Here is a 25,136-nt window from a genome sequence, read left to right as displayed (position 1 = left end):
TTGCAAATGATAAAAATGGGTACAATGTTGCATGATGGAAAAAGTTCAGCCAAGCTATCAGATCGCTTAAAATTGAAAACAGGACCTGGTAAAGAAGGGGTTTTACAGGGCAGTACTAAAGTGAACACTACTACTAAAAAAGTAAGGCATACCGGCTTATTGTCAGCAATCCAACACTTGCAATAGATGCAAAATTTCTTAGGCTGAGATTTCCAGTAGTCAGCCCTGCAAAAGAAGCAATGCATGTTAAATCAGACCTAAGGGCAAAATACAAAAATGGCATATTGTATGTGAAGCAGTTTGTCACTAGCATTAGCACAGCAGTCTCCTCTGTAATACAGCTTTAATACCTGTTAATCCTGTCAGTAGAGCCATTATGTTTCTTCCCCTTTACAAAGCACATATATTATTTAATAATGCTTAGGATTAACCTAAAAAAAAAGAACACTTACAAAATGTACAGCCCTATGTCAGCCATATTTTGTTTTTTCCATTTTACAGTTATGCTCATAAGTTTACATACCCTGGCAGAATTTATGATTTCTTGGCCATTTTTCAGAGAATATGAATGATAACACAAAAACTTTTCTTTCACTCGTGGTTAGTATTTGGCTGAAGCCGTTTATTATCAATCAACTGTGTTTACTCTTTTTAAAATCACAAAGGTAACAGAAACTACCCAAATGACCCTGAGCAAAAGTTTACATATCCCAATTCTTAATACCGTGCATTGTCCCCTTTAACATCAATGACAGCTTGAAGTCTTTTGTGCTATTTGTGGATGAGGCTCTTTCTCTTCTCAGATGGTAAAGCTGCCCGTTCTTCTTGGCAAAAAGCCTCCAGGTTCCTGTAAATTTCTTGGGCTCTCTTGCATGAACTGCACATTTGAGATCTCCCCAGAGTGGCTCAATGATATTGTGGTCAGGAGACTGAGATGGCCACTCTATAACCTTTGCTTTATTTTGTTGTAGCCAATGACAGGTCGACTTGGACTTGTGTTTTGGATCATTGTCATGTTGGAATGTCCAAGTATGTCCCATGCGCAGCTTCCTGGCTGATGAATGCAAATGTTCCTCCAGTATTTTGGATAACATACTGTATTCATCTTGCCATCAATTTTGACCAAATTTCCTGGCCTTTGTAGCTCACACATCCCCAAAACATCAGTGATCCACATCCATTTTTCAGAGTAGGAATGGTGTACCTTTCATTATAGGCCTTGTTGACTCCTCTCCAAATGTAGTGTTTATGGTTGTGGCCAAAAAGCTAAATTTTGGGCTCCTCACTCCAAATGACTTTGTGAAGGTCTGAGGCTTGTCTCTGTGCTGTTTGGCATATTTTAGTTGGTCTACCTGACCATGGTTTTGTTTTAACAGAACCCCTCGTTTTCCACTTCTTGATTAGAGTTTGAACACTGCTGATTGGCATTCTCATATCCTTGGATATCTTTTTATATCCCTTTCCTGTTTTATACAGTTCAGCTACCTTTCCTCGCAGATCCTTTGACAATTCTTTTGCTTTCCCCATGACTCAGAATCCAGAAACGTCAGTGCAGCACTGGATGAAAGATGCAAGGGTCTGTCAGGAGACCAGAAACTCATTTGACATTTTATACACACACACACGCACACTAATTACAAGCAAACAGATCACAGGGAGGATGGTTACATTTAATAGCCATTCAAACCCCTGTGTGTCAACTCATGTGCATGTTATCAGGCCAAAATTTGCCAGGGTATGTAAACTTTTGATCAGGGCCCATTTGGGTCGTTTCTGTTGCCATTATGATTTAAAAAAAAAAAAAAAAAAAAAAAAAAAAAAAAAAAAAGAAGAAGAAGAGTAAACGCAGTTGATAGATACTAAATGGCTTCAGCCAAACACTAACCATGAGTAAAAGAAAAGTTTGCGTTATTCATATTCTCTGAAAAATGGCCAAGAAATCATAAACCTCTGCCAGGGTATGTAAACTTATGAGCACAACTGTAAATAGAGCTTAGAAAGGTTAAAACCTCGAAGGCTCCATTCACACCTTATTGTGCTGGAATCGCAAGCAGAATCATGCGACTCTGCCCACATTTCCAGAATCGTGGCCAAAACATGCGTTTCCGTTGCCACTATTTGTTAATGGCGACCTAAATGCTGTGCGATTTTGGCGCAGTTGTCGAGGGACAAAATGTGTTAAATTGCGGCAAAAAATCAAAACGCCAAATGCGCCTGGCTCTGTGCCAAAATTTGGTAAATGAGCTTCTTTGGAGTGGAGGGAGGCCCATTCAAATGAATGGCGCTACTCCAAAAACACACCACTAAAAAATAAAATAAAAATGCAGTGCAGCAGGTGTCAGTGCAGTACACTTAGGTGTAAATTGAGTCTAAGGCTGGCCATACATGAATCCAAACACTAATGGACAGGCTGAATGTACCAAGTTAACTATTCAACTTGGATACAGCCAGCCTGCTTACGATTTTCGTTAGAGGCTGCTATAGCCGGTAGGGACAATCACCGTCTTCTCCCAGCGGGGGGCGGCTTCCCAGGAAAAGACAATGGCCCAGCAGGAGCACTTCCCGCATCAACACTGTGTTGATGGGGGAATCGGGAGGATTTCTTTCCTCCAACCCGTGGTGTATGGCCAGCCTTTGACAGTTTTTTATTGATTAGGCTGACCATACATGGTACAATTTTCTTATGCTATTTCCTTTAGATTTACTTTCAACTATGTAGTGCGAGAGACTGCCTGATTGCATTTACGTTTGACCTCATATTATATGGTTTTGGTAAATCTAAAGGAAATATTGAATAAGAAAAATTGTATAAAGTATGGCCAGTCTAATATTCCATTCGGTGTCACCATGTACATCAAAAACACACCTGTGACAGCAGCAAAATGTAGGGGAATTCATAGGGATTTTAATTGCTGTTTTTTTTATTACAATCAGGGAAACAGGGGTTAAGGACTGTAAGGTACAGACAGCAATCAAAACTTGACTGAGGGTCTCACTATTTTCTCCACTGTACAAGGGGGGGGAAAAAAATAAATAAATAAATAAATAAAAATTACAGTGGACAAGTTTGTGGGTGGAGTTTAGTTTTTTTTTTTAAGGCAAGAATCAAATGATTTAAAAGTAAAAGAACTATTTATGGCAATGCTCCCCCTAAACAATTGCTCTTTTCCGTAAAAACAATGTAACCAAATGCCTCACCCGTTCTACCAACTGCACTTACATGAGACTCCAAATCAGTACATTATCCTCTTAAAAGAGAAAGGACTCAACTATACGGCTGCAGCACTGATCCCAGCTGCCTCCAACTGAGAACTGAGCGATCATAGAGGACTTATCACTCAGCTCTCGGTCCTCAGCCTGCAGACAGCTGGTGATTGTCAGTCACCATGTGCATGTCTATGCTCTACCCTCCAGAGCTCACTGGCGCATAGGGCTGTGCAGGGGGAAGGAGTGGCTCACCGAGCCGGCTGCCGGTCAAGGCATATGTGCAGATCCCGATAAAGTCAGGATCTTTTCAAAGCCTGGACTGGTTCTGTGATGTCAGCCGGTAAAAGGGTCAGAGGAGTACAGAACTAACTGTACTCCTGTGATCCACTCCTACTCCTTTAAAAATACTCTGCTTTACTGGGCTGGTTGGCTGTACTGTGTTGCTTTTAACCATGCAGTATAATAGCGAGATTGTCATCTCAAGGAATAATACATATGAAGTCATTTGAGAGGGTGAGGGGAGACTGTAAAAGCATTTGTTACCCCCAAAATTTCATATTCCTGATATGTGCCTGCTGTACCACGTATTTGTATGAGAAAGTATCCTGTTTTTTGTATTGCTTCCTGAAACCCCTGGTATTCCTGCCAGTCCCTCTGCTTTCCTATTAAACACTGACCACACTAAGCAGGAGAGCACACTGTGGTCAGTTCTCTAGCTGTTCTGGGAACTCAGCCTGCTCTCCACCAATGATTGGATTTGTCTTGACATGCCCCCACTGCACAGTAAGTCACTGGGAAGCTCAGTGTGATGCTGCTTCTCCTCCCCCCAGCTCTTATGCAGCTTAGAACAGAGGGAATGTGATCACTTAGACCCCTTTCACACTGGAGCGATGGGTCTGTTAGCAGTAAAGCACCACTCGTTTTTCTGTGCTTTACCGCTGTTTCTAGAGGAGCTGTTTTCGGCCGCTAGCGGCCGAAGAAGGGGTTAAGAGCTCCCGTGTTTCGGCACTTCAACAGTGCTGCCCATTCATGTCAATGGGAATGGGCCGTGTAGGAACGCTGTATACAGCACTCTGACACCTCCCTGAAGATTTTGCTTGCAGGACTGTTTGTTCCCATCCCGCAACCGCACTACCCCAGTGTGAAAGCACTCAGGCTTTCACACTGGCTAGGCAAGAGAGGCAATTTTCAGTTGCTTTACTTGCGCAATTCTTTGCGCTAAAACGCCTGAAAAACAAATAAGTATTTATAGTTTTTTTTTTTATATCCATGCAAAAAATGTTTTGCATTTCATTTTTATTTTAAACTGAATGGGTTGGTTAGAAAAGTTCCTTTTGTTGCTGGAATTGCTAAATAATGAAATGCAACCAGTGTAAGTACATGAATTTGACCCAGTATCAACTTCTTGCAATACCCAGTAGAGTAGCACTCTGACTGTAAGAGGGAAGGGTAGGATAGAGTCAGATGTGTAGCATGTGAGTGAGCAGACAGATGACATCATCAGTCTGTTACTGCTCCTTCACTGTCCAATCCCCTAAATGGGGGTAGTGAAAGAAAAACACTATATCCTTGTTAGTTTATAACTAACAGAGAAACTTTATTAAAGCAGAGCTCTACCCAAAAGCAGAAGCTCCATTTGTTCGCACCCTCCACATTTGACACTTTTTCTTTTTGAGGGGGGAGGGGGAGCGGATACCTGTCAAAACCAGGTACCCGCTCCTAATTTCAGGAAAATTTGGCGCACAACGATCGTGGAGATTTCCAAATATTCTGCCCCCCACTGTCTTCTGGGAGACACACAGGTTCCAGAAGACAGTGGGACCATTCAGAAAACACAGTGCGACTTACACAGTAGGAAACAGGCTGTGAATCCGCTAGACTTCACTTCCTGTTTCCCTTAGTGAAGACGCCGGCGCCTGCACCCAAAGCTGAATGACAAATCAGCTAGGGATGCCAACATTGTGAGATACCTGGACAAGTGTCCTTACATTACTTAACATTGCCATTTATGTACAGAAGGGCAAAAAAAAAAAAAAAAAAAAAAACTTACATGATGGCTTCCTTGAGTCTTACCTGCAGAAAAAAAAAAAGAAAATTACTCAGACCACCAACATTTTACAGTACAAACATGTCATGTCATCAGACATATCTGGTAGATAAAGAATTAGGTACACATCACGGAAATACTGAAAACCATTCGATTTTCCTCACCCAAGGGGGGGGGGGGAACACATCTATACAATATTATTATTATTTTCACTGCTCCATTATATCCTACAGAATACATTCATAACTAAAAATAAGCAAATTAATCAGCCAGCCAATCAGTTGTTTCCAGTGAAGTACTTTTTTCGATCGCTCAAGTAAGGCTGGCCATACACTATACAATTTTCTTGTTCAACTTTCCTTTAGATTTACCAAAACCACAATATGAGGTCAAACCTAAACCCTTTCAATTTGTATGCAGTCAAGCAGACCCTTGCACTACATAGTTGAAGGTAAATCTAAAGGAAATTGAATGAGAAAATTGTATGGTGTATGGCCAGCCTTACACTTGAGCTAACAACAACATGAACTATCTAACCAATTGGTTCCATTTATGAACACTAAGGCCGCGTACACACGGGCGGACTGTTCGCTCAACTTTGTCCGCTGAACAGTGTTTCGGCGGACAGTCCGCTCGTGTGTGGGCTTTCAGCGGACAGTTTCAGCGGACAGTCTGCTGAACAAAGTTTTTCGGAAATTCCGAAAAACTGTCCGCTGAAACTCTATTTCAGCGAACAGTCCCCTCGTGTGTAGGCTTGTTCGTCAAACTAAGTTCCGCGCATGCTCAGAAAGGATTTACACGCCGAAGTTTGCATTGCAGTGTATAGGACGTCGTATTTTTCGTCCCGTTGTACGTGCCGTTCACGTCATCGCGCACGGTTTCAGCGGACTGTTCGTCCGTCGTGTGTGGGCAAGTCCGTCCATGCTAATTTTGAGCGGACTGTCCGCTGAAACTGTTTGACGAACAGTCCCCGCGTGTGTACGCGGCCTAAGAAGGTTCTCACACCTATGCATTTTTAGCACTTTTTGCATTTTGCAGATTTGCACTACAGAACGTGTTCCATAGAAAACCATGGTAAATGGACTGTAGCTCAAATCTGCAAAATGCAAAAAGCACTAAAAATGCCTAGGTGTGAATCCAGCCTTATTGGTATATTGTGCTGCTCAGATCAATCTGAATGTGCTATTGTAAATGTAGAAAACCAGCTTTAGCCCCCGTTCACATCTGCACCATTTGACAAGTCAAATCGCATGCCAAATTGGCGGCAGTGTCCCAATCAATGTGATGCCGACTTTGCAGCGCCGCACCAGTTTCCAAAAGTAGTTCCTACATTACTTTTGGCGACTTCGGAGGCGATTTCAATAGACATCTGTGCATGAACTCACACAGATCTATTTCAAATCGCCCCTGAACTCGCACTGAAAGGAAATCGTGAGAGTTCAGATGAGCTCACACAATTTCAAACCAGTCTTTAGTGTGAGCGAGGGCTTAGGGTTTATTCACACTATACGTGGTGGGACTACATAGAATGGTTATTCCAGCACAGTCACACCATATGGTATATACAAAAAAATAATAAATAATAATAATAATAATAATAATAAAATAATAAATAAATAAACAAACAAACAAAAACACAGAACTGCGTAGAGGTCTTGTCAGCACCCTTGTGAGGGTCAACTACTAAGGAGTTGTTTTTCCATGGCCTACATGTATGGAGGGGGCAGATCATTTGAACAGCAGAGGATTTATTTGTAATGTAATGGTGGAAAGCATATGGTATTTTTTTTACAAAACCTTTAGAGATGAACTAATCCTTTAAAAGGAGAGTCTGTACTGTGCTGGCAGATTTCATTATTAGTTGTAAACTAGTTTTGCACACTATATTTTACAAAGGGGTAAGGCCCCTTTCACACGGACAATTTGTTGCAGCCTCCAGATACCTGTGGCAAGAATTTGCTGGCTGAAAGCAGCTGCTGCTGATCGCACGTAGTCGCACACAGAGTGATTAGCTGCGGTTCCGGGACAGATGTCCGAGCCTGGACACAGCTGACTACATCCAGGCTCAGACATCTGTCCCGGAATCACAACTAATCGCTACCTGCCATTGGTTTAAATGGGCTGAGTGGCCAATGCCAAATCGTATAACAGGAGGAATCCGAACCAGCCATTTGAAAGAGGCCTTAAAAGGTCTCAGGGCTTGGGTGGTACATTTTATGTTAATGCACTTTAAAATAAAAAGTTCCTTAGTCTTACTTAAAAATTGTACTTGAAAATGTATACTATTTTAAACAATGGAAGTGTCCTATGTATAAAGCTGTGCCAAAGATATTGAATAGTGGGAAATATTGTTTAATAAAATGTTTTCTAGGTATGTTGTAGAAAAGTCAATAGACCTTAAAATCTCAGGCTTAAGATTATTGGCCGATTCAGTCAGGATGGACAACCACTAGGGTTGTCCTGATACTACTTTAAGACCGAGTACAAGTACCGATACATTTTTTCAAGTACTCGCCCTGATACTGGTACTTTTTTTTTTTTTTATGCCATGTGACAGTTTTAAAAGCACAATACAGATTAGGTGGCACTGATGAACACTGATATGCAGCACTGATGAGCACTGACTGATGGGTGGTACTGATAGGTGGCATTTATGGGCACTGATGGGCAGGCTCTGAATTGCAGCCATCAATAAATGGTAAGAGAGGAAAGGAATGCTATGCTACCTGCGATGCCCATCTTGGTACTCCTTGCACTCGGCTGCATAAAAGCAGCAGCGGACATCTTGTTACACCCAGCCCAAACTATATGGGCTTGGTGTAACAAGATGTCCGCTGCTGGCTTCCTGCAGCCGAGTGCAGGGTGTACCAAGATGGGCGTCAGGATGTTCAGACGCTGACAGCGACACGGAGCGTCACTTCTGTTACAGAATGTGACGGCTCCGGTCACCGATCCCAATTGATAATGCGGCTGCACCCTTCATCCCTGCCAGTTTGCCTAGTTCCAATGCTTGATGACGCGGTCTCTGCTCCGCCCACTGACTTCCGGTTGCGCCCTCTCTCCCAGGTATCAGATCAGGTATTGGGAGCATTTGTGCGAGTGCCAGTATTAGCTCAAATGCTCGTTATCAACCCTAACAACCACCATTTTTTTTTTTATTGCTTATTTTACTTTTATTTATTTATTTATTTATTTTACACTTTCCCTTTACTTTTTTTTTATCACTTTCATTTCTATTACAAGGTCCACTTTACAGCAAGATCTGGGGTCTAAAACTGGCCATACACCTATAGATTATCTTCAGATTTTCTATGGTCAGATGGAAAAAGTGGAACAGATTCTTCCATCTAAGCTGAACTGTGTGGATGGAAGAATCTCCCACTGGCCCAAGCTTCCATATCTTGCTAGTTGGCCCCGCTGGCTCTCAATACCTGAACATTCTGATTGGGTTGCTGGCATTGTTTAGGTTGAGAGCCAGCGGGGCCAACTAGCAAGATACAGAAGCTTGGCCCAGTGGGAGATTCCTCCATCCACACAGTTTAGCATACATGGAGAAATCTGTTGCACTTTTTCCATCTAACCATAGAAAATCTGCAGATAATCTATAGGTGCATGGCCAGCTTATGACTGAGTTCACACTGCAGCACTGAGCAGCTCACAGCAGGGGTCCGGTGCCTCCCCATTCACCATTTCATGTCCGAATGGCTGAATTTGGACCTGAAGATGCACAGGAGCCGCTCCGGAGATGTGTGAACTGGCTCCATAGAGAGCTGAGCACAATCTCCGGCTATGCGAATTGGATGTGGGGGAAACCCGTATCCAATTTGCAATGGTTTGAACCCAGCTTAAAAGATCCCCAAAGCCGAAGATCCAAAAAAACAAAAACAAACACAATCTCCGCTTCCTAGCCAAAGAAACGACAGTGTTTAGATGTGTTGAGGCCGGACGTGATGTCATAATGTCATGCCTAGCCTCTGAAGGTCATAGCGATGAGCATCTGGTCCTCAGTCAGCTCTATGGTAAACAGCCGCAGCCTGATTCTTTCCTCTGGTTGGCCAATCGCACAGGCGATCTGGTAGAAGAACTGGAGGGCGGCAGGAGGGGTGTCCCCTCCAGCCGCTGTGAAAACAATAAAGCAGCTAAACAGCCACTATGATTGTTCTTATGGTGCAGGGAATCACCGGAAAAAAAGAAGATATCTGAAAGATGCCTGCAGCTGATGTAGGCATCATTCAGATATCCCCACTCAAAGTCCATGACATCATATGGCATTGTTGGGCAGGAAGTGGTTAAAGTGTGACATGTTAGGTATCCATTTACTTTCTGTAAAATCTTCTTTTATATTTTAGCAAAAAATGTAGTGATATATAGTGCTTTTTTTTTGCATAAAAAATTAAAAGATAAGTTCACATTTCATTACAGGTTACATGTTGTTACATATTCAGGGGGTAACATGTTATGAATGCACTGGCCCCTTGCTCTGAAAGCTAGTGGGGGGATCTCCCCTCCCCCCGCTAGCTGTGTGTAGGGATCAGTCAGTGTACACATACTGGGAGCCCAGGGAGTGTGTAGGGATCAGTCAGTGTACACCTACTATGAGCCCGGGGGGGGGAGTAGAGATCAGTCAGTGTACACATACTATGAACCCAGGGTGTGTGTAGGGATCAGCCAGTGTACACATACTGTGAGCCCGAGGGGGGGTGTGGGGATCAGTCAGTGTACACATACTGTGAGCCTGGGGGGTGTAGGGATCAGTCAGTGAACGCCTACTATGAGCCCAAGGTGTGTGTAGGGATCAGTCAGTGGACACATGCTATGGACCCAGGGGGTGTGTAGGGATCAGTCAGTGTACACATACTCTGAGCCCAGGGTAACATATAATGAATGCACTGGCCCCCTGCTCTGAAAGCTAGTGGGGGGGGGGATCTCCCCCCCGCTAGCTGTGTGTAGGGATCAGTCAGTGTACACATACTGAGAGCCCAGGGGGTGTGTAGGGATCAGTCAGTGTACACCTACTATGAGCCCGGGGGGGGGGGGGGGAGTAGCGATCAGTCAGTGTACACATACTGTGAGCCCAGGGGGTGTGTAGGGATCAGTGTACACATACTATGAACCCAGGGTGTGTGTGAGGATCAGTCAGTGTACACCTACTATGAGACTGGGGGGAGTAGGGATCAGTCAGTGTACAAATACTATGAAGCCAGGGGGTGTGTAGGGATGAGTCAGTGTGCACATACTGTGAGCCCAGGTTGTGTGTAGGGATCAGTCAGTGTACACATACTGTGAGCACAGGGGGTGTGTAGGGATCAGTCAGTCAGTGTACACATACTGTGAGCCCAGGGGGTGTGTAGGGATGAGTCAGTGTACAAATACTGTGAGGGTGGGGGAGATCAGTAAGTGGACACATAATATGAGCCCAGGGAGTGTAGGGATCAGTCAGTGGACACATAATATGTGCCGGGGGGTGTAGGGATCAGTCAATGTACACATACTGTGAGTGGGGGGGGGGATCAGTAAGGATCAGTCAGTGGACACATAATATGAGCTGGGGGGTGTAGGGATCAGTGTACACATAGTTTGAATGGGGGGGGGGGCAGTAAGGATCAGTCAGTGGACACATAATATGAGCCGGGGGGGTGTAGGGATCAGTCAGTGGGCACATACTGTGAGCCCAGCTCCAATCACTCCTGATGACTGGTGAATGAAGGAGCTGAGCATCCCCCCCGAACACAGTGTAATGGATGGCTTGTAGTAGTCCTAAGAGCGGTGACAGCTCCTCCCATGTTGTGGAACTAGAAGTCTCAGCATGCAGACACACAGATCGGCTCATCTCCTACACAGGACATGGAGGGCTGCAGATGACGTGCCTACAGGACATAACCCTCCATCACTCACCTCCAATCACCGGGACATCGCCAGCACCTCCTATCAGTGGACAGTACGGATATACGGATATACTAGAGCAGAGTACGGAAGCCGACACGCCCACACTACACCAGCGGACGGAGACCTGCGAGGACCAATCCTCCTCCATCCGCGGGAAGACTCCGCCTCCTCCCCTTTGTTGTGGGCGGGGAAAGGAAAGTTGGCAGGAGAGCTGTGCAGACAAGTTCAGAGAGCGGCACACTCGGCCGTGTATATAGCGGTGTGTGGGCAGTGAGGAGAGAGAAGAGGCCGCCCGGGCTCTGGACCTAGGTGAGTCCCATCTCCGTACATTGGATGGCACTAGGACCGCTTCTTCTGTCCCTGTAGAGAACAGAACACTACACATGACTGGCTGGGAGGGGTAAGGGACGATCACAAGCTGGATCATGTGATGTAGTGCCGTGTGACGGCTGCAGGGGTTGCCAGACGCTGTACTATACAGCTCTCCCATATGGTCTAGCGGTTAGGATTCCTGGTTTTCACCCAGGCGGCCCGGGTTCGACTCCCGGTATGGGAAGTAGAGTTTTTGTTTTTGTTATGCATAAAAAAAAATACATATATATATCTATATATATATATATATGTATCTTCTCACTGTGTCCTGGACATGCTGGGACTAGTATTTATCACATTTGATAAATTGGAGAGGAGTGTGTCTATACAATGTGCAGGAGATGTATGCAGATTTAAAGCAGAACTTTACCCATAACACCTTAATAATAAAATGATGTTCTTTAGCAAGGAACTTACATTGCACATACTAGAAAAATTAGTGTGTGCTGTAAATTGCCTCCAGCATTGATCCTGTTTCTTCTTGCCGGAGGCTGCCATTTTGCTGAAGCCTAGAGCCCCTGAACAGCAGTAAATCATAAAGTGGAACTAAACCCATTGATTTAACGGTTTCAAAAAAACTGTCACATGTCTAGAATGCTGGTGTCCTGTCGAGAAATGTCCCCCATCGGATAGTGTCCACCCTCTACTGCGCTTGCGCAGTACGGAGGACAAAGGAGACGGCGAAAGTCTCCGAAGATGAACGGCGCCTGCGCACTTAATAGTACATTGTGCCTTGAGTCCAGGTTCAAGCCCCAGCATCCAAGTGGACATAGAGTTAGTATAAAAATATGCTAAGGGAGCCTGCGAGGGGCCTTGTTACAAAGTTCTGTTTTATATCATCGGGCGCATGTGAAAGGAAGGCACTAATAAGTGCGCAGGCGCCGTTCTTATTCGGAGACATTCGGCGTCTCCTTTGTCCTCCATAATGCACAAGCGATGCGCCTGCGCAGTATAGAGCAGATGCTATCTGATGGGGGGACACTTCTCGTCAGAACACCGGCAATGTTAACTGTCACATTTGCTTGTGTCCTCAACGAAACTGTCAAACCATCAAATAGCCGGTTTAATAACTGATCAGAGCAGCACCATGGCAGTTGCAGATCAAAAAGAAGCAGCTTCCTTGGCTGTAAAGGATAGGAGGGTTTAATTCTGCTTTAACCACTTCCCGACCGGCGCATGCCGATGTACGTCGGCAGAATGGCACGGGCAGACATACTGGCGTACAGTTACGTCCAGTTTTAAATGCCGCCCTGCCATCGCGAGCGGTCACGATCGCCGCGGGCATACCCGCAATCGTCTCACGGGGTGGCTGAACGAGGAGATGCCGGAAATGGCAATGTCCCCGTTCTGTCTAGCACAAGTGACGCTGATCTCTGCGCTGATTGGAGCAGAGATCAGTGTTCACTAAAACAAAGCCCAGCCCCCCACAGTTAGTAACACACCCCTAGGAACACTTAACCCCTACTCTTCCACCCACTGGTTAACCCCTTCACTGCCAGTGTCATTTACACAGGAATCACTGCATTTATATAGCACTGATTGCTGTATAAATGACAATGGTCCCAAAAATGTGTCAAAAATGTCCAATGTGTCCGCCATAATGTCGCTTGTAACAATAAAAATCGCTGCCATTACTAGTAAAAAAAAAATATTAATAAAAATGCCATAAAACTATCCCCTATTTTGTAAACGCTATAACTTTTGCGCAAACCAATCAATCGCTCATTGTGATTTTTTTTTTTTAACAAAAATATGTAGAAGAATACGTATTGGCCTAAACTGAGGGAAAAAAACGTTTTTTTAATATATTTTTGGGGGATATTTATTATAACAAAAAGTAAAAAAAATTGTTTTTTTCGAAATTGTCGCTCTATTTTTGTTTATAGCGCAAAAAAAAAACAAAAAAAAAAACGCAGGGGTGATAAAAAACCACCAAAAGAAAGCTCGATTTGTGGGAAAAAAAGGACGTCAATTTTGTTTGGGAGCCACGTTGCACGACCGCGCAATTGTCAGTTAAAGCGACGCGGTGCTGAATTGCAAAAAGTGGTCTGGTCTTAAGCTAGCAAAATGGTCCGGTCTGTAAGTGGTTAAAGAGAAAGTAAACTCAAAGGCATAATTTGTATCTATAGGTAAGCCTATAATAAGGCTTGCCTATAGGTACTGTAAATATCTCCTAAACATGAAGGCTTCCATTCATTGCAATGGGCAGGGGCATTTTGGGAGTGCTGTATTCAGTGTTCCCAAACCGCCCCAAACATGCCGCTTACAGGACTTTTCCTAACGTCCCACAAGTCACACTGAAATGAGTGGGAGGCGGTTTTTTAGGGGGTCTAAGGTTAACGGGTTGAAAGGGGGGTCTAAGGTTAACGTTAAATGAGTTTGGCGCTCAATTAACTAAGAGTCATTTTCCCTTTTGTAAACTCTGAAGTAAAATAGCTCAAAGGTTTTTTCAAACTTTTTTTATTTTTTTGCAAGTCACAAAAAAATCTACTAGTTATTTCTTCAAAATGTGAAGTATTTATCTCGTGAAACCGTTCTGCTGATCCCTGCTGAGCAGGCAGATGGCTGGGGAGCTCGGATTATACAGAGCGGACACTGACACAGCCTGCTCTTCTGTATGGGCGGTCAGATGTAAACCCTAACCAGAAGTAAATAGATGCATGCCAGTGTGGGAATAATACAAGCTTACTATAAGAAAAGATGAATATGAGATTAATAATAGTATATATGTCCAACCTGTTATTAGCAAAGGGCACATGCATGTACAGTATAATATTATTAGAGATACCTTCAGATGAATATTGCAGTCCAATTGCAGGGGCCTCTGAGGATAATTGTGATACGGCGTCCGACTTTGTGTCAAAAAACCTGAAGACAAAATCAGCGATGCCTGGAATGCAGCTTCTCAGCAGCAGAAAGTCAGTTAAAGCGACGCAGTGCCATATCGCAAAAAATGGCCTGGTCATCGAGCAGCCAAATCTTCCAGGGCTGAAGTGGTTAAAGCGGGGTTCCACCCTAAAGTGGAACCTCCGCTGATCGGATCCCTCACCCCCTCCGGTGTCACAATTGGCACCTTTCAGGGGGGAGGGGGGTGGAGATACCTGTCAAAGACAGGTATTTACACCCACTTCCGGGCATAGACTCCCGTGGGAGTCTACGCCATTTCCTGTCCTGCCGCGCTGTCTGCTGGGACACACACGGGTCCCAGTGACAGCGCGGAGAATTCCTATTGCGCCGCGCTACTCGCGCATGCGCAGTAGGGAACCGGGAAGTGAAGCCGATTCGCTTCACTTCCTGATTTCCTCACCTAGAATGGTGACTGCAGGAGCCGAGGGCTGAGCGATCGATCGGCCTCGGCTGCCGGCATCGCTGGAACCCGGGACAGGTGAGTGTCCATTTATTAAAAGTCAGCAGCTGTAGTATTTATAGCTGCTGGCTTTTAATATTTTTTTTTTTTGGTGGAATCCCTCTTTAATCTCTCCCTCTCTGCTGGCATCTTCCCCAACTCTCTAAAACATTAGTCACTCTCATACTTAAAAAGACCTCACTAGACCACACCAATCTTAACAACCTACGCCCCATCTCCTTGTTCCCCTTTCTATCCAAACTCCATGAACGTCTGGTCTACAACCAACTGAGTGACCACCTCACCGAGAATAACCTTCTTGATCTCTTAAGTCTGGTTTCCGCCCTCTACACTGTACAGAAACTGCTCTCCTAAAACTCACAAATGATCTGTTAACAGCTAAATCCAATGGACACTATTCTTTACTCCTGCTCCTGAACCTCTCTTCCACCTTTGACACCCCCTCCTCCTCAAAAAATTCCACTCTTTTAGTCTCCGTGACTGTGCTTTTCCTGGTTCTCATCCTGTTTATCCAACTGCACCTTTAGCGTTATTTGCAATTGTAATTCCTCCCCTCCTCTCCTCTGCCTTTCTCTGTCAGGGTCCCTAAGTGCCTGTTCACACAGGGGTGACACAACTTGCAGCGCGACTCACAGACGCGACCTGCACACGACTTCAGCAGCGACTTGCAAAATGACTACTGTATAGAAGTCAATGCAATTCGCCTGAAGTCGCCCCAAAAATAGTACAGGAACCTTTTTCTAAGTCGAAGCAACTTGAGTCGCTCCTATTAGAACGGTTCCATAGTACAGAACAGAGCGCGACTTGTCAGGCGACTAAGTTGCCTGACAAGTCGCGGTAGTGTGAACGGGCACTAAACATTCTGTTCTTGGACCTCTTATTCTCCATCTACATCACCTCTCTGGGTCAGGTAAAAGTCTCCAATGGCTTCCAATACCATCTCTATGCTGACGACAACCAAATCTATCTCTCTACCCCTCAGCTCACTCCTTCACTCTCCTCAAATATCACTGATTTACTAACAGTCATATCAGCCCGGATGTCACACCACTTCCTCAAACCCAATCTATCCAAAACTGAGCTCATGATTACCCCCCCCCCCATGTGCGTCTTCCCTTGATTTCTCTGTGTGAAGAACAATCGCACTACTATTTACTACCAAGGTTCTAGGTATAACCCTGGAATCTAAACTATGCGTTCGGCCCCACGTCCAAACTCTGTCCAAATCTTGCCACCTCAAGCTCTGCAACATCTCCAAAATACGCTCTTCTTCACCAATGATACCACAAAGCTCTTAGTTCACTCGCTGGTCATCTCCCGCCTAGACTTCTGCAACTCCCTCCCCATGGGATTACCTTTACATGGGCTATCCCCCATTTAATCCATGAATGCTGCTGCCAGGCTCATCCACTTTACCAACCGTTCAGTGCCACCCTTCTCTGTTAATCCCTCCACTGGCTTACTCACCCAACAAATGACAACTTGCAAAGCCATCCACAACCCAGCCCCCACCTAAACTGCTAACCTAGTCTCAAAATACCAATCTACTTCTTTCCTTCATTCCTCCCAAGACCTCCTACTCTCTAGTTCCCCTGTCGCCTCCTCCCGTGTTTGCCTCCAGGTCTTCTCCCGCTCTAGACGGTCTGAGGAGTCCTGTATTGCACACAGTGCTCTGGATAGTCTGAGGAGGCCTGCAATGCCCAGCGAGTGCTCTGGGCCGTGGTCTGAGGAGGCCTGCAATGCTCAGTGACTGCTCTGGGCCGTGGTCTGAGGAGGCCTGCGATGCCCAGCGACTGCTCTGGGCCGTGGTCTGAGGAGGCCTGCGATGCCCAGCGACTGCTCTGGGCCGTGGTCTGAGGAGGCCTGCGATGCCCAGCGACTGCTCTGGGCCGTGGTCTGAGGAGGCCTGCGATGCCCAGCGACTGCTCTGGGCCGTGGTCTGAGGAGGCCTGCGATGCCCAGCGACTGCTCTGGGCCGTGGTCTGAGGAGGCCTGCGATGCCCAGCGACTGCTCTGGGCCGTGGTCTGAGGAGGCCTGCGATGCCCAGCGACTGCTCTGGGCCGTGGTCTGAGGAGGCCTGCGATGCCCAGCGACTGCTCTGGGCCGTGGTCTGAGGAGGCCTGCGATGCCCAGCGACTGCTCTGGGCCGTGGTCTGAGGAGGCCTGCGATGCCCAGCGACTGCTCTGGGCCGCGGTCTGAGGAGGCCTGCGATGCCCAGCGACTGCTCTGGGCCGCGGTCTGAGGAGGCCTGCGATGCCCAGCGAGTGCTCTGGGCCGTGGTCTGAGGAGGCCTGCGATGCCCAGCGAGTGCTCTGGGCCGTGGTCTGAGGAGGCCTGCGATGCCCAGCGAGTGCTCTGGGCCGTGGTCTGAGGAGGCCTGCGATGCCCAGTGACTGCTCTGGGCCGTGGTCTGAGGAGGCCTGTAATGCTGCACAGTGCTAACCACGCCACACTGATAAGCACACTTTGTTCGCTATCTTGCTTACTGGGAGGGGACGCACTCTTGGGCTTTTGAGGCAGAACTTTGAGGAAACCGGAAATTCACCTGGGTAAACTTCCCTGCCTCACATTTTCGTTTGTTGACAAAAATGAGAATTGATATTTGTCATAGTTTTCGTCAATTGACAAAAATGTGAGGTCGTTTTTTGTCACTGGAAACATGCTGCTGATGAAAATGATGACAAAATAAGCATTTTAGCGTGTGTTTGTGTGTGTGTGTGTGTGTGAAAAAAAATGGTCTTGCAGCGGAGGACAGAGAAATGCCAGAGAGAACGCCCTCTAGTGATTAATATACTAACCTCTATATTTGATACAATAACAAAAAAAAAAAATGGAGAGCCATCAAAAGCTACAAGTGAAGCAAAATGACCTTTTGAAGTAGCAGAAAAGGCTAACTATCTTTCTATACATGCAATCCTGTAATATCAAAGCTCTGGGTCATCACTGTAATGGAGAGGGCTGACAAAGGGGATAATTCGAATAGAGCAGTGACATCACCCATTGCCGTTCACTGCTCCATCTGTTGTTGAGGGGGAGAAGCTGCGCCAGAGGGGAAAAGAGGTCCTGGAGCTTTGTGGAAAAAGTAAACAACCACTATGAGAAGTACATCTTTCTCACCATATATTCATATTATATTTATACTGAAGCACACCAATTATGGTCAAAGTCTGCAGCCCCCACTTCCAAACCTCACCAACCACCACCCCCCCTTGCCTTCAGGAATTGGGTATTCTTCTCTGTGCCAACTATTTAGTACCGAAACCGAAAATGCATGCCAAAAAGCGAAAAATACAGTTTTAAAAAAATGATTTATATTTTTATATATAATTGTATTATATTCAACTTTTTAATTAATATCGTCAATTTAACTTAATATGAATTTATTGTTGGCCATTATTGGCACCTTTGGTGCAAGAAAAACTCCACAGTCTCTAACCATCACTTGCATCAGGTCTGCAATCTCTTAATTAAACTTAAACACACTGCTAATAGTATTGGCAAAATTTCCATGTGGTGCACCTCTAGCAGACATGATACAAGAGATGGATGCAGCCTCGCCAGTGCCGGTGGGATGCAGCCTCGCCAATGTAGGTGCAGTAACAATGTCCCGCCTCCTGTAATCATTTCACACTGATTGAATGTCCCAGCATTGGCTCAGTGTGCCGTCTATCACAGAAGGCGGGACATTGTTACTATGGGCGCCCGGAAAATTCAGCTCCCTGACATAGGGAGATCACCGCTCTGAGAGGAGGAGGGGGGAGGGGAGGACAGGACCGTGAGCCACCGGGATGACATCCCTCAATGGGCGGCATCCAGCAGATCGGCCACCACTATTACGCATGCGATATTATCGGCGCCTTATCTGCACTTTTTTTTTATTTGGGAAAAATGCCCAAAACACCATTTTCAGCCGATATGTTTTGCCCGCCAAAATTTCGGTGCATCCCTAGTAATTTGAATTTGGTACATGAGTGGCTCCTCCCGCACAGCAGTGTCATCTTTTCACAGAGATCAGTGAATGAAAAGACTACAAGTCCCATCTGCCACTTAAAGCAGTATTAAACCCAATTGCAGTTATTTTTTATATTGCAGCTTACCAATTCTTAGATGTGATGACTGCATTAGTATTCTTTTTTAGTCTCTCTTTTATTTTCACCAGCTGATCCTGTCAGTAAGTTGGATCATTTTCAACAAAGCTAGTTGTCCTGTAAATGTAGCAGAGTGTTGAGACAAACTATTTACCATTTGGGCCCCATTCACACCTGAGCGTAGTCTTTTCAGGCAGAAAGTCTTGCAATTTTGATGCGACTTGTTACAGGTCAAAAGGTCACCAATGTAAAAAGCAGAAAAACACCCAAATTTGCCTAAAAAAAAAAAAAAAAGTTCCAGAACTTGTTTGAGCTTCAGGTGTTTTGGAGCTTCTGGCTTCAGGCATTTTGGAGTGAAGATGTGAACCATCTCCATAGAGATTTGATTTTTCACCTCCAGCGTTTTGTAGCTTTAGGCTTCAAGCTACAGAACGCTCAGGTGTGAATGGAGCCTTACAAGGATGCTTACAATACAGCTTTTATTTATGTAAAACCTTTGAAACTGTTGCTGTAACTGCAGTATGAGCTGGAGTTTGGCTTCAATTTGTTAGTGTATCTAAATCTGCTAATACATTTAACTATCATCCAGAGTGGGGACACTCTAATACAGGAGGTGTGTTACTGACTAGCAACTTAAAGGGGAGGGCCGTTTAAAAAAAAAAAAAAAAAAAAAAAGTCAGCAGCTGCAAACACTGCAGCTGCTGACTTAATAAACACACTTACCTGTCCAGGACGCCCACGATGTCGGCCGCCCGAGGCCGACCCGTCCCTCGGCTCTCGGGTCCCGGCGCCGCCATTCCCTCTAAGGGAAACAGGCAGTGGAGCCTTATGGTTTCACTGCCCGTTTCCTACTGCGCATGCGCGAGTCCCGCAGCACTTTCTGAATGGGACGCGCTGTGTTCTGGAACACACAGTTCCCAGAACACAGCGCGACCCATTACCCAGAAGACGCCGCGACGAGGAGAGAAGACGGAAGATCTCCGCGGAGGAGGAAGAGGAAGATTAGCATTATGTGCCTAGCAACAGGCATTTCTGGTAAGTAAAAAAAAAATTTTTTTTTCATTTTTTAATACTTTCTGTTGGTGGTGGCAGTGGTCTTACAAGCGCACTTTTTTTTTTTGGAAAAAAATACACTTTTGAATTAAAAAATAGGACAAGAGTAAAGTTAGCCTTTTTTTTTTTTTATATTGTGAAAGATAATATTACGCCGAGTAAATTGATACCCAACATGTCACGCTTCAAAATTGCACCTGCTTGTGGAATGGCAATAAACTTTTTCCCTTAAAAATCTCCATAGACGACGTTTAAAAAAAATGATACAGCATGCATGTCTTGCGTTAGAGGAGGTCAAGGGCTAGAATTATTGCTCTCGCTTTACCGATCACGTGATACCTCACATGTGTGGTTTGAATATGCGGGCGCTACTCACATATGCGTTCACTTCTGCATGCCAGCTCGACGGGGCGGGGTGGGTTTAAAATTTTTTATTTTTTTTTGTTATTTATTTTACCTTTTATATTTTTACACTGTTCTTTTAAAAAAAAAAAAATTGTGTCGCTTTTATTACCATTAAAAGGAATGTAAACATCCCTTGTAATAGAAAAAAAGCATGACAGGAGCTCTTTAATATGAGATCGGGGGTCAAAAAGACCTCAGATGTCATATTTACACTAAAATGCAATAAAAAAAATAAAAAAAATAAATTGTCACTTGAGAAAAATAAAAAAAGAAGAGTTATAGGCGGAAGTGACATTTTGACGTCGCTTCTGCCCTGCAATGGTATGGAGATGGGTGGGGGCCATCTTCTCCTCACTCAGCTTCATATCCAGCAAGGACAAGGGTCCAATCGCCTCCGCCGCTACCGATGGATCCGGAGAGCGGTGGGAGGGGGATCCCCTCTCCCACTGCCGATTAAAGTGATCTCGTGGCGAATCCGCCACAGAGACTACCATTATCGGAAACCGGACCTCCCGCCGAAGAAGAGGGTACCAGGGTTACATAACAAAGATATCCGTTTTCAAAGTGCCGACATATAACGGTGTGCGGCAGTCCAGAAGTGGCTAGATCATCAGGTGAAGACAGAGGACAAAAACCTAAAAAAGAAAACAAATGCAGCCACCACATCTAATAATTGATAATCTGAAATATGATAGATTATGAGTTTATTACCACTTTGATGAAGCACAGATCATTGATATTTCCTCCAGCTCCATAACTAAGGTCTTGATCTTGGTACAGACCTGAGCTGGAGGAATAGTCTGCAGGAGCCGATACATTGCGATAGCAATATTTTGTAGATCCAATAAAGAAATAAAACATAAATGAATGTACTTTTTTTCTTTTGCAAATGGTGGCCTTTTCTTTTTAAAGGAGTGCTTAGAGAAAGTGTGTTGTCATTTCTGTGTGAGGAGGGTTGTTGCTGTGCTGGACAGCGTGCTGATGAAGTGCTTGTCATAGTTGGCCCAGATCTCACTGTGCTGAGAGTCTGCATTCTCTAATGTTTCACATGACACGCTTGCTTGGGGCTCTTTCCTCCCAGTCTGGGATTTCCCTGGAAAACTGATTCCAGCTTTGTAGGCTGTTGCTGGGAATAGCCGTCATGATGAGTAGTAAAGAGCATCATGTGATTGTGGGAGAGGTCCCTGTGTAGGCAGCATTTTCATTGTAAATAGACATGTCATCCTGAGATTGGCTGGCTGTGTTAATTGTGACCTGCCAGTTTCCAGCCGCTGCACCATCGCCCCGAAGCTTTGCCTGGAAGAGATGAATCTGTGCAGAGCAAGTATGCTTTCTCCTAGTTACACCGCTCCTTGCATTGCGGGGTTAACTCACATTTTCCTCTTCTTTTTATTCTTTGGCTTTCCTGTATTCTTCTATGTTTTAGTTTGTATTGTCAGGGGACTATTATGAAGGTAGATATAAATGAACTGTTTTCAGGCAGTTCTCATTCAGCATCCTAACCTATCAGTGACTGCAGCTGGTAGAGAGACGCGAGCTGCGTCCCATGAGACGGGACTGGCGTACCGGCTTGGAATGGCGTTGCTGATGTGCTGCTGCAGGTCAAATATTTGATTTGGATTTATCACGTTCAATGTGTTTTTATCACATGTCCTCAGTAACACATTTAGGGAACAGTTTATTGCACAGCACAAACCAGGAGCAGGGAGACCTTTACGTGATGAGCCTGTTACTCCCCGCTGCTGAAAAATAGCTCTGTGCCAATAGAAAACATGCCCCTGGCTATTTTTGATGAGCGAAAAACAGCATCGCAGTGGAAAAATCAGTCACAGATCTTTAGAAAACTTCTCTCAATTGAATCCCCAGGATAGCAGGTATAAGAGTCACAACTACAAAATAAATGGGTTGATACTCTTTTTTTTTACAAATATGCCAAAATATGATGGCGTACAGTGTTACATTTTGGAAAGCAAAGGGAGAGGATTAATACATGGAAACGACAAACACAACTCCGGATACAGCTTTTTTATTTTTTTATTTTTAAAGGGTCCGATTGTGAAAGGAAGAAAAAAGTGCATAAAAAGCAAAGCCAAGAGTCTATTTGAAACCTTAAAGGATAACTAAAAGTTCCATGTTTTTGTTTAAAAAAAAAAAAAAAGTCATACTTGCCTCCTCCGTGCAGTTGGTTTTGCACAGAGTGGCCCCGATCCTCCTCTTCTGGGGTCCCTCAGTGGCTCTCCTGGCTCTTCCTTTTCTTAAGTGCCCCGTTGGAAGAGCGCTGTCCCTCGGGGCACCTGTGCGGGTGCTCTCCCGTGTCCTGCTGCTGCGTCCATTGCCACAGACAGCAGGTGTCGGCACCCCCCCCCCCCCTTGGTTTTTGTGTAATTGGATTTGATTGACAGCAGCGGGAGCCAATGGCTGCGCTGCTATCAATCTTTAATCAGGACCTGAGACACCAGCTGAAGCGGGTGTGCTCGTCGCGGGCGCAGGAACAATCGGGCTCAGGTAAGTAAAAAAGGGGGCTCTGAGGGGGCTAGTGGACTATAAAAGGTTTTTCACCTCAATGCATTCTATATCTGTAAAAAACCGCAAGGGTTTACAACCCCTTTATGGCCTCATGCGCAGTGGATGTTTTTACAGCTGCTGTTTTGGGGCTTCAGACGTTTTTTTTTTCTGCAGCCAATAACCTCCCCAACATATAGAAAACACACCACTCCAGGACTACCACCAACCCCTCATATCAGCTGTCTCTGCAATGAGGGGTGATGGCCCTGTTTTGCAATAGGATATAGAACAGAAATGAAGGCTGGATGGCTGTACTCCAATGCAATCTCCTTTATTCTATGTAAAATGACAACTATTTTATTTTTATTTCTTTACACTTTTATTGTAACTATAAATAATCCAGGTTAAAGCGGGAGTCCGCTGTTGTTGTTTTTTTGTTTTTTTTCTTAAAGCCAGCAGCTACAAATACTGCAGCTGCTGACTTTTGAAATGGTGACACTTACCCGCCCAGCGCGCCCGCGATGTCGGCACCCGAAGCCGATCTCTCGATCGTCTCTCTGGTGCTGTCGCCGCCATCTCGGGTATGGGAATCAGGAAGTGGAGCCTTTCGGCTTCATTTCCCGGTTCCCTACTGCGCATGCGCGAGTCGCGCTGCGCAATAAGGATGGTCCCGCTGTCTCTGGGATCCGTGTGTTTCCTAGCAGGCAGCGGGGGACTTTTGGAAAGGGGCGTAGATTCTGCGGAAAGGGGCGTACCTTTTGCAGAATCTACTCCGGAAGTGGGTGCAGATACCTGTACTGTACAGGTACCTGCACCCCCCTGAAAGGTGCCAATTGTGGCGCCGGAGGGGGGGAGGATTCCAATGAGCGGAAGGTCCATTTAGGGTGGACCTCCACTTTAAGGTCTCTCAAAAAGCATGTTATTCTATGGGGGGTTATTTACAAAAGGCAAATCCACTTTGCACTGAAAGTGCATTTGGAAGTGCAGTTGCTGTAAATCTAAGGGGTAGATCTGAAATGAGTGGAAGCTCTGCTTATTTTATCATCCAATCATGTGCAAGCTAAAATGCTGTTTTTTATTTTCCTTGCATGTCCCCCTCAGATCTACAGCGACTGCACTTCCAAGTGCTCTAGCAGTGCAAAGTGGAGTTTCCGTTAGTAAATAACCCCCTATGTGTCCATGAACGCATAGGCTTTTACCAGCATTTTTTTTGGCAGGGGCATTTCTTTAATTTGAAGGGATATCCTCTCACTTCCGGTTTGGCTATGAGACAGAAAGCAAAGGGAAATCTCCGCAATGGGACACAGATGGTGAAAAAAAAGACAGGGCTTATAAAAGTTTTGCCTATATTTCTACTTGTACGTTCTTGAAAGATTTCGTCTGGGTCCGAGTGCCAAAAAAGTAATTGTCACAATAAAATCTGTAAAACACGCTGGTGTTTGATGAATGTCATGCAAATGAATGGGAAAACAATTGCCCTGTATGTAATATTCTATTTGTTTGGACTTGTGCAGAGAAGGTGGGATGGTATATTGGCACCTCTGTGTGGAATGTAAACTGCCTGGGGGGCAATGTAGAATTCCATGGACTTGATGACCTGATACAACCCATTCCCTCTCTACCAGAAATGTGTATGCCATCCACTAGCATCAAGTCAGATGGTGGTGAATAGAATGCAGTGAGTGCTTGGAAGAAGAGGGAGTTCTCAGGAGTCATAGACGATTGCTGATCTAATAGTTCTATCAGTTTCTGGGATTGTTTACCAAATCTTGGCTTTTCAGTCATGGCATCCTTTTATGATTTGTAGTAATGAAAACAATTTATTTGGCCTTACTATGTTGTTAATACTTGTAATGAAGCCGTAGTATTCAGCCGTAGTATTCAGTGCAAGGATTACTTCTTCCATATGCTTTTCTTTCAATAGTATTTATTTAAATTTTCACAGTACAGGATAAAGACCTCGGCATCATTTGTAACAGTGTACAGTATTCATAGTCCATCAAACATACAGTATAGGTGAGAACAATTTTACCTCTTGTTCCTTCAAGGCCATGTATTAAAGGTTCTGGTGTCAACTTTGCCTTTTCCACTTTATTGGTTGTGGTTCGTATAACGGACTATAAGGTGGATTCTCCACCTTACGCATTACACTATGCTCTGTAGCCTTATGTGCACTTCATAATGTAGGTCTTAGCCCTTGTACA

General features: G+C 45.0%; 2 protein-coding genes across 5 annotated transcripts in view; one reads left to right on the top strand and one right to left on the bottom strand.

Moving 5' to 3' along the window:
* The window catches only part of WBP4 (WW domain binding protein 4), a 33,892-nt gene extending 22,607 nt beyond the window's left edge, over positions 1 to 11,285 (bottom strand). Inside the window, exons 1-3 of the mRNA XM_077483169.1 lie at positions 11,150 to 11,285; positions 5,258 to 5,280; positions 153 to 225 (exon numbers count right to left, since the gene is read on the bottom strand). Coding sequence (XP_077339295.1) covers positions 153 to 225; positions 5,258 to 5,259 — 75 coding nt within the window. The 5' untranslated portion in view covers positions 5,260 to 5,280; positions 11,150 to 11,285. The remainder of the gene's footprint in view (positions 1 to 152; positions 226 to 5,257; positions 5,281 to 11,149) is intronic.
* A 29-nt stretch (positions 11,286 to 11,314) lies between these two features.
* Positions 11,315 to 25,136, top strand: part of ELF1 (E74 like ETS transcription factor 1) — a 213,998-nt gene continuing 200,176 nt past the window's right edge. For 3 of the 4 annotated variants that reach the window (XM_077483165.1, XM_077483159.1, XM_077483162.1), the window contains exon 1: positions 11,315 to 11,449. The gene's annotated coding sequence lies outside the window, so the exon portion shown is untranslated. Of the gene's footprint in view, positions 11,450 to 21,733; positions 21,752 to 25,136 lie in introns of those variants that run through there. The other variant, XM_077483161.1, reaches the window with a different exon arrangement.

Source organism: Lithobates pipiens, unplaced genomic scaffold, assembly GCF_037356315.1.
Source record: "Lithobates pipiens isolate NorthernLeopardFrog02 unplaced genomic scaffold, aLitPip1_a1.2 Scaffold_16, whole genome shotgun sequence".
In the NCBI taxonomy this organism is placed as follows: Eukaryota; Metazoa; Chordata; class Amphibia; order Anura; family Ranidae; genus Lithobates; species Lithobates pipiens.
This window is presented reverse-complemented; position numbering and strand designations above follow the sequence as displayed.